Source organism: Myotis davidii, unplaced genomic scaffold (assembly GCF_000327345.1).
Source record: "Myotis davidii unplaced genomic scaffold, ASM32734v1 scaffold502, whole genome shotgun sequence".
Lineage (NCBI taxonomy): Eukaryota > Metazoa > Chordata > Mammalia > Chiroptera > Vespertilionidae > Myotis > Myotis davidii.
Window position 1 is genome coordinate 738,210 of NW_006293000.1, and position 16,520 is coordinate 754,729.

The 16,520-nt window shown below is 42.4% G+C and overlaps 1 protein-coding gene across 1 annotated transcript in view; it reads right to left on the reverse strand.

Moving 5' to 3' along the window:
* Window positions 1-1,476: 1,476 nt before the first annotated feature.
* Window positions 1,477-16,520, reverse strand: part of DOCK5 (dedicator of cytokinesis 5) — a 148,050-nt gene continuing 133,006 nt past the window's right edge. The window contains exons 45-51 of the mRNA XM_015565723.1: window positions 15,644-15,727; window positions 14,880-15,017; window positions 13,075-13,241; window positions 5,140-5,308; window positions 4,365-4,503; window positions 3,136-3,224; window positions 1,477-2,600 (exon numbers count right to left, since the gene is read on the reverse strand). Of these exons, the coding sequence (XP_015421209.1) occupies window positions 2,496-2,600; window positions 3,136-3,224; window positions 4,365-4,503; window positions 5,140-5,308; window positions 13,075-13,241; window positions 14,880-15,017; window positions 15,644-15,727 (891 nt within the window). The 3' untranslated portion in view covers window positions 1,477-2,495. The remainder of the gene's footprint in view (window positions 2,601-3,135; window positions 3,225-4,364; window positions 4,504-5,139; window positions 5,309-13,074; window positions 13,242-14,879; window positions 15,018-15,643; window positions 15,728-16,520) is intronic.

Below are 16,520 nucleotides of genomic sequence, written 5' to 3' on the forward strand. Positions count from 1 at the left end.
TCCCTTTAATGGGAAAGGAACCACATGGGAAATGTTATAATAAGAAAGGGAAGGTATCTGGCATGTGTGCACCAGGACTCGCTCCCACGCTGCAGGGACATGCTTGAGTTTTTCCTTCTGACCCCAGTTTACATCGTTCTGTCTTAATGGCAGCACAAAAAGTGAGTGAGGCATATGGGTCCCCTCCAGCCAGTGCGCGGGGCAGTTTCTCAGAAGGGGCTCCAGGCTCTGCCCAAGCCCTGCATGGCCTTTCTGTTCCTTCTCTTTCTCAGTTTCCTTCATTTTCTTGAGTTCTTTCCACTTACTAATATAATCCCCTTCGGTTCTTATCAATGTATCTCCAGTCATAAGTAATTATGTAAAAGGCTCCACAAGATGAGAGGGACTGTATGTGCAGAAGTAACCGGCACTCACAATCCAAATGATCTTTAAAAAATACAGAATGTCAATGATACTGCTAGAGAGGCCCAGGCCTTATTCTGGCCGAGCAGAGAAAAGAAAGGACCATTAGGTGAGTGCCTATTACTTCACATGTTTGATCTCATTAAAACCTCCCAGCATCCTGTGGGGCAAGTATTATTCCCATTTTGAGAGGTGAGGAAATGGAAGCTCAGAAAATTTCAAATAATTTGAGGGAGTTTGATGATTTGAAACCAAATGGGTTTACTTCCAAAGCCCAGGCTCTTTCCATTACACCACGTTGTAGGTTCTCGTGGGTGAAGAAGACCAGCCCTTTCCCCACCGTTTTAAATATGCACAGTCATGCCCGGCCACAGCGGCTCAGTGGTTGAGCATCGACCTATGGACCAGGGAGGTCACGGTTCGATTCCCAGTCAGGCACATGCCTGGGTTGCGGGCTCGATCCCCAGTCGGGGGCATGCAGGAGGCAGCCCATCAATGATCCTCTGTCATCACTGATGTTTCTCTCTTCCCCTCTCCCTTCCTCTCTGAAATCAACAAAAATGTATTTAGAAAAATAAAATGTGCATCCTCACTTCTTGAGGAACGCAGGATATATCTGAGAGGTCTATTTCCCTGACCCTGTGGTGAATGAGTCTGTCCCTCCTAAAAGAGGGGTGGCCAGACAAGCACACCAACACCGACCCAGGCAAGCAAACCCAAATTCTCGGAGGGGAAATTCTGCCTTGAAGAAAGGGGACTCTGCCACGTATAGGAGAGGCCCTGTTGAATCCCCACATGTTGACCTAGGGGATCCTTAGTCAATAGGTTGTCTAGTTGGCCACAAACACCAAAGTAGGAAAGAAATACCTGGGCCATTTCCGTTGTTGATCTAGCTAAGGGTATGCGTTAAAGAGTTTGTCAGCATTGTCTTCTACATATAAGTGTTATCTGGGTATGGCCTCAATTAGCAAGCTGGGTTATTAGTAAGAGTCTCTAGTAGGATTATCTGTGTTTAACCTCAATTTCCTTATCTACAAAACAAGGGGGTTGTTTGAATGACTTTTAAGGCCCTTCTATCTCAAAACGTTTTTAATTTTGTGTGGCTGTTGATGTGTGTGTAGGCGACATTTGATCACCTAAATCACATGAGTACCATAAACAAATAATCAAATTAAATCCACAATCAAGAGGAATAAATAATCAAAAGGCGTTATTGCACTGTATTCTCCAGGGTAAAGTCAGGCTGCAGAGAGGGGCTGCCGAGCCATCCAAACGGGGGCTGGAAGAGAAACTGTTGAACCCGGGCTTCTAAGTCCCTTATATCCAGTGATTTGAGCTCAAAAGAGCTAACAGGACAAGAAATTGTTTGTGCAAAAGAAAGAATTTTGAAGGAGTCACAGTAGGAAGGCACCACTGCTGTGCAGTGAGGGCCACCAGTGGGGAGTGGGGAGGACCCCCGAGGGGCGCGGACAGCTTCCCTCTTACACAAGTGGGCGCGGGTGAGGGACACAGGAGCTTGGGGCTCACGAGAGTCCATGGTTTGTCAGTAATGACAGCCATTCATACTTGAGAGCATCCAGTCTTCATTAAAAAAGATGTTCTTTTCCTCAAAAAAGACATAGTAGACATAGAAAGTTATAATTATTTCAAAGTACATGATATCAGTCTCTCCCAATAGGTTATATGGGGTGGCAGACGTCCATGTGAGAAAACTACGCCCAAGCACAACTGTTCAGCAGCAGCAGAGCAAGAAATGCGTCCAAGGATTGGGTCCCTGGGGTCGCTCCAGCCACCACCACAGGACTTGTCCAGGCTTTAGCAGGTCCCGCTGGCGCTGCGCTGAGGCTGAAATTTAATGATGGGGAGAGGCTCGCTCTCTTGAGAAATGCACAGGACAGGTCAATTGTGGAATTCCACGTGGATTAAAACTGTCGCATGGCCTCAGGCACGATCGGACAGAAGGTAGGAAAGAACTAAACGTATGAGCTGGTGAGCCTCCTCCCAGAACAGGAAAGGCAGTCAGCAGGGGCCCGGCACCGGGCGGACACGGCCTCGGCTGTCCAAGGCGCTCTGCGTTCCAGAGGACACGGCCTTCACTGGGGTCCGGGCTCAGAAGAAAGGACGCCGGATTTCCGAGCTTTGGGAGGTGGTGGAGGCGGGACTTTGGCTTCTCTTCGCACGGGCAGTGGGGGAGCAATCTGAGGGGCAAGGGAAAGGAGACATGAGTCCTCTTTCTTCCCAAGCCTGCCTTCTCCTCCACATTTCCAGCTCTGCTTCAGCTTCTAGCTCACCTTTGCCAAGTGGAAAGGGAAGTGAGGCTGACGTATCCTCCCTTGTTTGCCCTGATCTGTCATACGCCAGCACTGATCTATCCCCAACACGTGGGGACTTGGTGCTCAGTAACATTTGTTAAAGGAATGAAGGCAACCTACCAGAGGCCATTCCGGAATGACCGTCACCCACTCAGAAGTGAACTTCTAAGTATAAACCGGCACGCTGCCTGTTTCCCCGCTCCACCCGGGTGGGGAACGGAGGAACGCTCACGCTTCCATCAGATGAGAAGGCCTCCCTGCGCCCGCTCCTTCCCGCCAAAAGCTGCCCTAGCTTTTATGGTTTCAGGAAGAACCAAGAATCGAGCAGTGACAAGTCCTATGGGAAACCTGTCCCCTAAAAAGCCTGGAAAGGCCAAGGCTGCGTTCCCACGAGGGTGCTCTCTGGCCCCAGGGCCCATACCTCTGAGGAGTTCCGCTGGCTGCTTTTGGGGGGAGGGGGAGGAGGCAGAGTAGCAGTCAGCGGCGCATCTGTCTGCAAAGATGGGGAGCCTAGAAAGGAGACAAAGGAGATGAAGACAAAGAATTCATAAGGAGTCTCATGGAACTTCTGGTTGCCATGGTAACACCTGAACCAACCAGCCAAATTGCTAATCTCATAGTCCATGCTTACTGCGGACGGAATGATGACCTGCTTACCCCTAGTGACAAAGGCAGTGCCCTCCATTCCCCAGAAGGCTTCACAGGAAGTTCTGCTATAAAAATTCCACTTTTCGTTCAGGGTTTTTACCATTAAACTGATGATGAAAACGTTTCCTAGGACTTAGGGTATTACTCTGTTCTCTGACGTTCCCCAAGTGCTTAAAAAGTCACATAATAGGTGGCCTATAAACACGAGTAAAATTTAACTGGTCTGTTTTATCCTTTAAAGGGTACGATACCCACTTCCTCCAGGAAACCTCACCTGCTTCTCTCTAGCTCTTGGTTGACCACTGTCTCCCGTTTGACACAGCGACTTACCCTGCAGTGCTCCCCTTACCAAGGGTGCCTTGGCATTCTCCTCAGGCCGTGTGGCCACGAGGAGCTTATGGGCCTATTTCTTGCCCTCACTTTGGACCCTTCCCTAGATAAGGTACAGGGCTATCTAGTCAGTAGGTCATAAGGAACTTGCCTCCTCTCTGGTCCTGCCTGGATCTACCTCAATTAGACTTTCATAATTGGAAAGGGGAGTGACGCCCCTTGGAGCACTAAAGAAAAGGTTAATGAGTCCCAGTAACCCGAGGGCTCCTTGGTTTGGCAAGGACTAGTCTAACTGCATTATACCCATGTCCACTGAACTGGACCAGCTTTACATATACCTTGTGGCTATTTTGGTAAAAAATTGCTCAAATTCATAAATATACCCCATTCTTAGTAAAATGAATATAAGGGATTCATATACAGGAAAACCTACTGCCCTAGCTGGTTTGGCTCAGTGGATAGAGCATCAGCCTGTGGACAGAAGGGTCCCAGGTTCGATTCAGGTCAGAGGCACATGCCCGGGTTGCAGGCTCGATCCCTAGTAGGGGGCGTGCAGGAGGCAGCCAATCAATGATTCTCTCTCATCATTGATTTTTTTCTCTCTCTCTCCCTCTCCCTTCCTCTCTGAAATCAATAAAAAAAGTATTTTAAAAAAAACAACAACAAACTTACTTAGGGTCCTGGTAGCTTTAGGAGTGAGGGGAGGCGGGCTCAAGGGTGTTGACGGAGGAGGTGAGGAACCATGAAACGGTGTCAGCCGATTGTCCAACAGCTGGAGACTCTTGGGCCGTTGTGCTTTTCTGGCTGGACTCTAGCATGGGGGTGGGGGAAACAGGAAAATGTACTCACGGTGAGGACGCCAAACTCATCAATGCTGAACAACCTTGTCTGCTGAGCAGATACGTGTTAAAGGCGTAATTCCAGGAGCCATTTTAAGCTTAGCACATTCCCATGAGGTGGCCACCCTGGCAAAGACACTAACAGCAATTCCCAAACCACAGTGTTTCCTGGCCGGCTGTGGACTCGGTTTTGACCACAGTTGGACTGTGTCATTTGGGCTGGAAGTGAGCCACCCTGATTCTCAGGGAAAGCTGGTCTGCCCACACTTGATGTGGCTTTACGGAAGGAAAAGCACCTTTTATTTTTTTTTAAGTTAAAAGAAGAGAAATGACAATGTTTAGACGGACTCATGGAACATGGCGGCGAGAACCACATGTTTACACTGTGGTGAAGATCTTACGCCATTGTTGACTTAGAGACTCAGACTCTCTGAGCGGGCTTTTCTTAGCGCAGGATGAGAACTGCCCCTGCCACGGGCTGCGGGGCCTGGGAAAGCCATGGCTAGGCTCTGTCTGCTGACTCGGAGCTGTGAGGAGAATAGCGATGTCCCTGGCTACAGGGGATGCTCTGGAAAACCTCTGCCGCGTCCCCCCACCCCTTTTCTTACCATCAGATCAGGCTCTGGCGCCTTCTCTGCAATGACCTGGGACTTGCTCAGGCTCCATTCTTTTCTCTTGGACTTGCTGATCCGGTTCTCACCATCCTCTTTGAGGGGCACATCTTCCACTCGGGCTCCTGACGAGGCCCTGCGCTCTACAAGTGGCTCCAGGACCGACCTATCAGCAGAGAACACAGACATGTCACTGAACACTGGTCACCCAACAATCGAAACTTACTCCAAAAAGACCAGGGGTGATGACTCCTTAACCTAATCTTGACCTGTGACCTCCCTCTCAGCTTCTAAAGCTGAATTTCCAGCTGCCAACTGAACTTCTCAAGGTAAACATGAGACCATCCAAAGTACAGGAAGAAAATATTAGTGACTATTGATTTTATCTCAGGAAGAGAAGGTCTTATTAAACTTACAGGCAAAGACAGAAGTCACACAGTAAAAGATCAACGGGCAGCTTTGTGTAGAAGATAACAGCACATGCTCTGCAGTCAGACAACCGTGTTCAAACCCTACCTATACTGACTTGTTGGATGACCCTGGGCAGACAACCTTGTTATACCTCACTTTCCTTATCTGTAAAATAGGGGTAATAATAGTACCTTCCTTGTAAAGTTATTACAAAATAATCTGAGTATTCCTTAAATGGTTTTTAATGGCAGTGAGAGATTTTCAAGCACAGCAGTAATGTTGATTCAAGAACCAAAATTAGATCCTATGTATAGAGTGAGTTTTATGAGAAACAGGAGAGTCTCAAAATATCACTCCACAAATTATTTTTTATTTACAAAGGGAAGAATAGTAACTACACAGAAAAGAAAATGAACAAACCCTTAACCACATGATCAATTAACACCACCATTAAGAGAAAAAAGGACATAATGTGCTTCTGGATATAATACCGGAAAAGAACTCATCACACAAAATTGTATAACCTGAATCCTAAGCATAAGGAAACTCCCGAGTGAAGGGAGGTTCCATGAAACAACTGGCTCATAATCTGCAAAGATGTCAATATTGTGAAAGACAAGGAAAGACTAAGGAAGCTGTCCTAATAAAGAACGAAGAGACATGGTTAAATACCATATATGATCCTGATTGGATCCTGTGCCTGAAATGGCTATAAGACATTGGAAAACTGACAAAACTGCAATGTGAGTTGTAACTTAAATATTATGTCAATGTCAAATTTCCAGGCTGTTCTGCAGGGAGTGGTTATCTATATAATAAGAGCCTAAGTGACCGTTATGGGAGAATGACCAGAACAACCAGTTGCTATGATGCGCTCTGACTACCCAGGGAGCAGATGCTCAATGCAGGAGCTGCCTCCTGGTGGTCAGTGTGCACACACGGGGGAGCGCCGCTCAGCCAGAAGCCGGGCTCACGGCTGGCGAGTGCGGTGGCGGGAGCCTCTCCCACCTCTGCAGCAGTGCTAAGGTGAGCGGTAAGGAGTGAGGGGTCCTGGACTGTGAGAGGGCGCAGTGAATGAATTTCATGCACCGGGCCTCTAGTATAAGATAATATGCCTGTTCTTACATTATGATGTCTGTAACCTAAGCTCAAATGGCACAGTGAGCTAAGAGGGAGGGGGAAAGACAGAGAAGAGAAACAAATGTGCCAAAATGTAAAAAAAATAATAAAAAATGGGGGGGGGCCTTAAAAAGATACATTTTTATGATGGGTATTGTTTAGAACTTAGGAATGGGTATTTATTTATTTTTCAGCCCTCACCCAAGGATATGTTTACTAATCTTAGAGAGAGAGAAAGGGAGACAGAGACATATTGATGTGAGAGAGAAACATTGACCAGCCACCTCTTGTACACACCCCATCTGAGGACTGAACCCACAACCTGGGTATGTGCCCTGACCGGGAACCTTTTGGTGTATGGGATGACGCCCCAATCACCTAAGCCACCCAGCCTGGGCTGGCATAGGTATTTAATAATTCCTAAATTAATTTAAAATTGGTAGGTTTTGCTTCATAAAAATAAGAAGTGTGGAGGGATGCACAGGTAGAGCGCAGAGGGCTTTTAGGACAGTGAGATCATTCTGCAATGGTGCATGCATGTCATCACACATTTACCAAAACTCAGAATGTACGACACCAAGAGTGAAGCCTAATGGAAACTATGGACTTTGGATGGTAATGATGTGCCAGTATCGGCACCTCAACTGAAAAAATACACCACTCTGGTGGGGGATGCTGACAATGTGGGGGGCTGTGCATGTGGGGGCGGTGTATATGGGAACTCTCTGCACCTTCTGTTCGAACTCACTGTGAACCTAAAACTTCTCTAAAAAATAAAGCCTATCTAAAAAGACATTTTTGGTATGAATAAGACAATATAAAAACCACAGCAATCAGCTCTTAGTATCTAAAAATTAAAAGCTTCTGTTCAGCAGAAAGCATTATTAGTCAACTAAAACTATTTGCTATACATATTTTTTTTAAATATATTTTATTGATTTTTTGCAGAGAGGAAGGGAAAGTCAGGAGCTTCACAGACAACAAAAAGGCTAAGAGAGATTATTACCACTAAGCCAGAAACACTATTTTTTGTTCTGCTGTTGTTGGGCCTTGGTAAGTTTCCTGTTATAAACAGTGCATGATGAACATTCTACTACATGTCTTTTCTTTTTCTTTTTTAATACTCACCTGAGGACATGTTTTTATTGATTTTAGAGAGAAAGGAAATATTGACGTGAGAGAGAGAGAGAGAGAGAGAGAGAGAGAGACTGATTTGTTGTTCCACTTATTTATGCAAGTATTGGTTGCTTCCTGTATGTGCCCTGACCAGGGATTGAACCCGTTGGCAATTTTGATGTATTAGACGATGCTCTAACCAACTGAGCTACCTGCACAGGGCTGCCATACATATTTTTGATGGAAAATATCTTTAATATATGAGAACTTTTACAAACCAAAAAGGAAAATACGAGTAGTTAAAATATTTTAAACTTATCAAAGGATATAAACAAGTGTTTCATAAAAAATATCCAATAAATTTTTAAAATTTTAGTGTCACTAGTTATTAAATACACAAATATTAAAACAAGATATTTGGAGAGGATAATCTGGAAAAAAATTTTTACATTTTATTTTGAAAATTTCCAAATATATAAGAAAGTGGAGATAATAATAATAATAAACTTCTATATAAAAACATCAAAAATGATCACTTACGGCCAATCTTGTTTCTTACACACCCAGTCTATTCCTGCCCCCATATATCAGCTGGAAGTGACTCTTGGATGTCACATCATCTCATCTATAAATATTTCAGTGCCTATTTCTATAAGACAACCCCTATCTTCATAGCATAACTACAGTCCCGCCATCATTCCTAAAAAATTAATCATTTCATCAAACATCCAGTCAAGTGGTCTAATTCCCTGATTGTCTGATAACTGTTTTTGTAAGTGGTTTGTTTGAATCAGGATACAAACAAGATCATTCAGTGTATTTGGTTGATATACTTCTTACGTCATTTTAAGCCCTTTAAGCTGTAGGTGCTCTTTCTACAAAATAGATTTTCCCTCTGTGTGGCAGGATGAGAACGTCTCAGAGAAGTTCGATTAAGGAACCACTGGAGCCACAATGGGAGATTCTTCTAAAATGCAAATTTTTTTTCTTATTTCAAATTATTCTCTCCTCTTCTGAATCACTTTTTAAATTTATTTTTTAAAATATTAAATCTGAATTTTTTATTTTTTGGTATTTTCCAATTGTTACAGAGAGAAAAACAATCACTACCCAAGACTCTACCGGATCAATTATTACTTTACTTGAGAGACTGAGAATAAAGGTAAAAGACTGTGAGTCACTAAATCAACAGTCAAAGAGATGTGAGTTTCAGTAGGGCCTAATTATGAACCAAATTAAACCACTAAACAGCTACATATAGTTATTTACCGTCCCACAGTGTCTGAGTTATTTTTTTCTTATAACAACAACTTCAACAATTTTCCGGAAACATCAAAGATTAAATTTTTTTAAAGTTTGGTTTGGAGCCCCTACTTCATGGTGCTTTAAGCAGGCACTTAGCTGGCCAGCTGTGTAATCACTCCGGCTTCCTTAACAAGATGCATCGTGTTTCATAAAGCAGTTCTCTTTCTGGGCCTTAGTCTCCCATTTGCCAAACAGGATGGATACATTCTACTTCTGCCATTGATCCCGTACAGATGGAACACCCATATCACCACGGAAGTTTAATGAATACTGTGCCATAACACTGGCGATAGGAGACTCAGGGTCATCAGGTGTGAATCCATTTGAACTGTTTTAAAGACACATTCTAAATAAATGTGAGAAAATATTATCAATGATGACTTCTTGCTCACTGGGGAAACCTGGGCAAGAGCAATAACCCACTTGCCTGGGGTTCCCACACAAAGAGAACCCCTTCACCTACTTTGTTTACTGCCCTACTGTATCCGCAATTATGGAGTCTCTGGTTTTCAATAGCAACTTCCAAACTTTGCTTTTTTGAATGGGACAGAGTGTATTTCAAAAAGGAGTTCATGAACAGAACAGAATTTCCATGCTTTCTAAGACAGGTAGTGTCTCTTTATGGCATGACAAAATCCACAGAAGAGAAAAAAATAAATGATTCAGGAATTATTTAATATTTAGGACTTCAAAAGATTAAATACAGGGCAAATACTTAATATTAGTGAATATATAATAAAAATTATATAATCACTTGTGTTTCATATATTGCATATGGCATTGCATATTGGTATTTAGTATGTCAAGAATTACCACAAAACCTCACACTCTGACTAGGTAACGCAGCTTCCAGAAATGTATTCCTCCTTTGATCTTCACCAAAAGGCCAAGAAGTGATCTGAGAATGCATCCTAATATAATCAGTAAGTTAGATGTACATGTACGCATGTGTGCTACAACTCTTAATAATAAAAATGCATTTTATATTGATACAAACTAATGTTTTATATTGAAATATAACCAACTTTTATGATTATCTTTTTAGAAATAATGATACAGCTTAAATATTTATAGCAGGAGAAGGATGAATTAAGGTACATTTGTACAATGCAATAGTATGTATCTATGAAAAATTATATTTAATTACATAGCAACACGGAAAATGCTGATAATAAAAAGAGAAAGAGGAAAAGCAAATTACCAAACTATATTTTTGCTATAATTGTAACTATGTAGAGCTACCCATGTCAAGGAAAAGGATGGATAAGCAATTTTGGAATACTAAACATTTGATTTCCGGGTAGGGAGCCATTGGACAGGTTATTTTTGTGTGTGATAATATGAAATTACAGATCTATAAGTAAGTGGTGAGTCAGTTGGCTTGACTTATTTCAACACTAAAATACATAATGAAGTTACACAATGAAGTTAGGTATTCATCATACATATTCACGTAGGCAGGTCACAAAACGGTCCTGCAATGCTTCTGCACTTATGTACAATGTCTACATACAGTTAGGTATTCATCATACATATTCATGTAGGCAGGTCACAATGCTTCTGCACTTATGTACAATGTCTACATACTTTTCCTGTATTACCAACTCAAACTTCACAGCGGTTACTTCTGAGTGACAAAGTTATAAGCCTTTATTCTTCTAAAAGTTTCTAATACTTTGAAAAATGTCTACATGTACATATATTAACTTTATAATTAGCAAAATATTATTTTAAAATAATACCTTTAAAACAAAAGAACATGTCATAAATGCACTCTTTCAAAATATTTTAAATTTGAGGCTGTGGAAAGGCACTCTGTGCTTCTGGCAAGGAAAGCTCCATGTCACAAAGCCACCCATCCTCCTATAGTTAGTCCATAAATGGAATGTAAAAGGGGATCCTAGACAAATTAACCCCAAAGTGAGCAATGGGTAAAACCAGGCAGGTAAATTCTGAAAAGGATTACTAGATGTTAAAAATCTTTTAAGTCTATAGTAATTAAAACTGCATAATAGCAGTGGATAATCACAAAGGTAGATCAAAAAAAAAGGGGGGGGGAAGTTCACAAATAGGCTAAAGAACATATAAGAGTGTGATATTTTTATAAGGTTGACATTTCAAATCAATAGAGAAAAGACAGCTTGCTTACTAAATGTTATAGAAAGAACTGGGTAGTTGTATGAGGGGAAAAAGTTGGCTTTATACCTCACACTTTATATTAAATTCCAAAGAATCAAGATTTAATTGTGAATAGTGAAACCCTAAAATTAGTTTCTTGTAGGGAAGGCTTCCGTCATGATATTATATGCAGAAGTTATAAGATCAAATATTAATATACTTGATTACATAAAAAAGTCAGAACTAAAAAATTAGAGGCACAGTCCAAAGATAAGGAGATCTGCCCAGCCAGTGTGGCTCAGTGGTTGATTTTTGAGCATCAACCTATGAACTAGGAGGTCACGGTTGGATTTCCGGCCAGGACACATGCCCAGGTTGCAGGCTCAATGCCCAGTGTGGGGTGTGCAGGAGGAAGCTGATCAATGATTCAATTAAAATATATGCTTCGATCTCTTTCTCCCTCTCCCTTTCTCTCTGAAATCAATTAAAATATATATATATATATATGTATGTGTGTGTATATATATATATATATATATATACACACACACACATATATATATATATAAAAGAAAAGGAGGTTTAACCAAACCACTATGCTGTACACCTAAAACTAATACAAAATAATACTGAATGTAAACTATAATTAAAGAATAAAATTTCAAAAAACAAAGGAGAAATTACGGGAAACATTCAACTCATATCACAGACATGGCCAACATCCAACAGAAAATGTACACAAAATATTTGACCACAGTTCATAGAAAACAAAACACAAACAGCTACTAAACAGATGAAAAAATGATAAACTTCATACAAGATAAATTAAAAAAAAATCCCTATTCCAAGAAAATATTTTCCACTTATCAGATTGACAAAAATGAAAAAGACTGGTAATATACAATTTGGTGGCAAGGTGCAGGTGACCGACCAGGCATGTATGTTGCTGGTGGGATTGTAAATTGGTATAATCTCTATGGAAGTCAGTTTAGAAATAATTTTGGAAATTGCAACTATATAGGTTTGACAGAGCAATTTTACTTTGGGAATTTTTCTCATGTGGATATATTTATATATTTGCAAAATAACTGATTTTTAAGATTCCTAGTTGCTGCATCAACTAAATGACCACCAACAGGCTCTGGTGGCATGTATCCAGTGCAGACACACCACAACATGTCTGCACCTCAAAGCAAAGAGGGGCTCTCTATGTTCTGAAATGGAATAATTTAAAGATCTCGTAAGTGAAAAAAGCAAGGGAAACAGAGTATTACACGCTGCCATTCATAGAATAAGAAAGTGTGGGGAGAAATGTGTGCTGAGCTATTGCTGTGCACCGGTGAGGAGCTGCTGGAAAGGCAGCGGGAACCTGGACGCTAACATCGCTGCCTGTGCAGAGCGGCACTGGTAAGCTGGGAGGCAGGGGTCCATGCGAGATGCTTCATGATAAAGCTTTTTGTACCTTTGGAATTTCATATCTTGGGGTTAGATGAACTATTCATGAAATAAGTTTAATTTTAAAATTATTTTTTAAAATTAAAATGATAAAAAATGAAGCAATAACTACAAGTTATTGTGAAAAAAATCAATCAGAATGTGATTGGGTAGATGTTAGGATGTGATACTGTTATGGTTCCCTCTCTCCCCCACCCCGTTTTTCATAGCTGTTGTTATCATTATGTAAATAATGGTATTCCTCATGAAGGAGAAAATAAGAATGACCCAAAGGCTAATAACCCATGAACTCTGAATTATTTCCCTTGTGAGGATAAGTATCTACATTGACCAAGTCTCACTTTGGTACCAAAAATATTGGAAAGGAGTTACCCCGCCCCGCTTGGCAATTAAAGATCAAACCCTTACCCATCGGATCCTGGCCTGGAGGGAGCATTATCAGACGAGTTAGAAGAGGTGGAAATCACAGAGGACGTCACCGAGGTGATGGACAATCTCCGCAGCGTAGACGACATGATGTAGGGCAGCACAACGGACCCCGTGCGGCTCTGCTTCCTCTCGGTCAGGTTGGGTGGCTGGAGAACACGTGCCCCTCCTGGTTAGCTGGCCCAGAACTCAGCCCAGATGAAGGAGTGCAGCCCCCCTGTTTGCTTGTGGCAAGTGCCCAACTGTATTGGCTGGCACCCCATTCTGATTGGTTGGTGACTCTGCTGCCTCAGTTGTTAAATAATGAAGCACTTATATCCTTATTTATAAACACAACTTATGTTAAACCTACTTTGTTTCTAAGACTAGAAAAAATACACCGTAATTTGCTGTCAGCCACATGAGAGAGAAATAACCAATATGTTCGCCCACCAATAAAACAGCAAAATCCTCTGCCTGCTTTTCCAGATTTGCTTCTTTTAGGCATTAAAAAAAAGTGGTGTATTATAAACATCATGCAGCCAAAGAGTAAGTTGGGATCATAGTACTGGTCTAGTGTTGTCTCATTGGTCATAATTTACCACTGGCCAGCCTCCAAATTCCCATACAGAAAAAATAAAAGAAAATAAAAGGAATATTGGCCTAAAACCTGAATCTCAACCTGGTGAATCTCAGGGAGTCAGGGAACACTGACCTACCTTCATGAGAAACTTCTCAGTGGAACATTGAACCCTACATGCCACCATTTCAAATTTACATGCTAATGTTGACCTGGGTCTAATCGAAACCAAACTCATGAGGTGAAAGTCACAGTCTCTGCCTGCCATCTAGGAATTTGTGTGGAAGACAAATTTTCCTAGGAGAAAACTCCTAACTGGTGGTAGGTTAGGAGGCAAATTTCAGGAATTCATGACTGAACACTCGGATGACGGAAAGAGATGATCAAACAGACTCTGGAGAGAAAGGCAGTGGAGATGGAGGCATGGGAAGAGAAAAGTGCAGAAAAGAAATCTAGAGCTTGATTTGAGGAAGAAGATCTGAAAATCGGAGGTTCCGGAATAAGGCAGTTAAATAGAGCAGGTGAACTCACGTTAAGAAGAGCAGATAAATGAAGGTGGGACCAAGCAAACAATTGACTGCTGAAAAGGTTAGCACATGCACCCGCCACCCAACTTCTCAAAGAGGAAAAATAGAAATTCGTTGCTGTGAGAAATGTGTTAGAATGGTCAAAAAATTATGAAATCAGCTACATGCATTGTAAATGTCCTTCACAATTCTTTCTCACTTCAAAGGTGTCAAGAGTGAAAACTTATCAAAATAAAAATATATTAGAAAAAACTGTAAGAATTGGGCTAAGTCAGGACAGGAACAACCAGTTTCTGGGATCAGGGGCACCTCAACTTCTAACAGAGTTGTTCTCAAAGCGCGGGCCCTGCACCAGTCGCATCAGCACCACCTGGGAGCATGTTAGCAATGGGAATTCTCGGGCCCACCCCAGAGCGATTGAATCAGAAACCCTGGGGATGTGGCCCAGCAACTTGTGTTTTCACAAACCTTCCAGAGGTTATGAGGGTTGTTTAAGTTGGAGAAGCCCTTGGTAGCAGGAGGATGGTAGAAGGTCATTAAGAGTAGACCATGGCTTCTCTGACATTCCACACCCCCATCACCCGCCCCCTATTTTCATGCCACCTACGCTACTTTGACTCATTTGGCATCTGAAAAACCAGTCAATACTGTAAAAGGTAAGAGAATAGAGAAAGCTTAAAGGCTACGTAGACAAAGCCTACCAGTGTGATAACCCCATAGAGCCTTTCCACTTTCTCCTTGAGTTCCCGGAAGCAAGACGACAAACGGTTGTGCAGCGGCTTGAGCTGCTCCGTCAGCTTCTCCCCATGGATGCGGATCCCCTCTGTCAGCAGGGGCATCTGGAAAAAGGGCATGGAAAGACTGCAATGTGGTTTTGGATGAGGGATCATCCAGATTTGGGGGAAAGATGGGGGCTGGGGATGGACAGGTAAACAGGCAGACACAGCACATATCAAATGAGAAAGCTACTTGTCAGTGCAGTACTTGGGAGCTGAACGCCTTGAGTCAAAGAAAGCAGAGAAATGCATGCACCATGGACACAGGCAAGCCCTAAATGGCGGAGGGCTGCCAGACAAGGCAAACCCATCTGAGCCCGGGCCTTTCTGTGGATGAGCAACGACAGGATTAAGCCTTCGATGGCGTGGATGGCTGCACTCTCTCCCACTGTTCACTGAAGGAGTGAGAAAGAGAAAGACAGGCCGTCTCTCAGGTGACATAGGTCTAGAGTCTCATCTCTAAAAAGGCCCCTCTTAACACTGTGCAGTCTAATGGATGCTATTCCTAGGTCGCTTTGCCAAACAACGGGATAGGTTGTGATTCCATGGTGCTTTTTTAAAAAAAGGGAAAGTAACCCTAAAAGTGAGCCATAGATTTGAGCCCTAGAGAAGATGTTACACTCGTGCACTACAGCCGCCCCCGGAGGGCAGTGGGAGCTGTCCAGCCACACACCACCCGTGGGGCATACCTGTAACGCTATCAGTCTCTTCAGCAGCTCGATCTTCTCCTGGTCTTCAGGATGCTCCTGCAAGTACTTTTCTGTAAAGAAAGCCTAAAAGCAGAGCACATGGGAGAGTTAATGAGAACACATACCTATCCGTGTATTTGGCCCTAAAGGAGGGGAGGGAAGCCCGGGGGCTGAAACATGCCTTCTGTCCTATGTCATAAACCAGGAACGGCTAAGTAACAGCACAGCCCGCATCCATAGTGAACAATTCAAAAAAGCAGGTGCTATTTTGTGGTCCTTCTGGAATCATGCGGTTTCTACCAAGAGCACATTCTTAACAATAAACACACACACACACACACACACACACACACACACACACACACCAATCAAGTAATCAGGAGCAAAGAAGAATGTCATTTTTTTTTTCTTGAGGGGGGTGGGGGTAGGGGGAAGGGCGGGGTAGAAGAAGGAGGAAGGGAAAGGCACCAGCTTGCTCCTGGAGGGAGAGCTAGAATGTCATTCCTTAAAATAGCTATTCCAAAAAACTAAGAAAAGGCCAAATGGCCATATCAAAAAGTTATGTGTCAGATTAAGTACACAGGTATTATAAAGAAGAGAACAAAAAATTAACAGATTGGAGATGTGGCTGATGGATTTTCTGCTCTACCACGTGATACAGGCTGTACTATAATTTTTTCCTATATTAAGTGAAGATTAATACCTGTATTTTATTACTAACCACCTATCCAAAAAGCTATTTTGAGGGCAATATGAGACAAAGATGTAAAATGTTTTGAAAATGTTAAGCATTTTTTACATATCAAAATTACATCACCTATAACATAATCATTAAAAATTCATAGTCCCATGGCCAAGGCCCTGTAATAGGGAAATA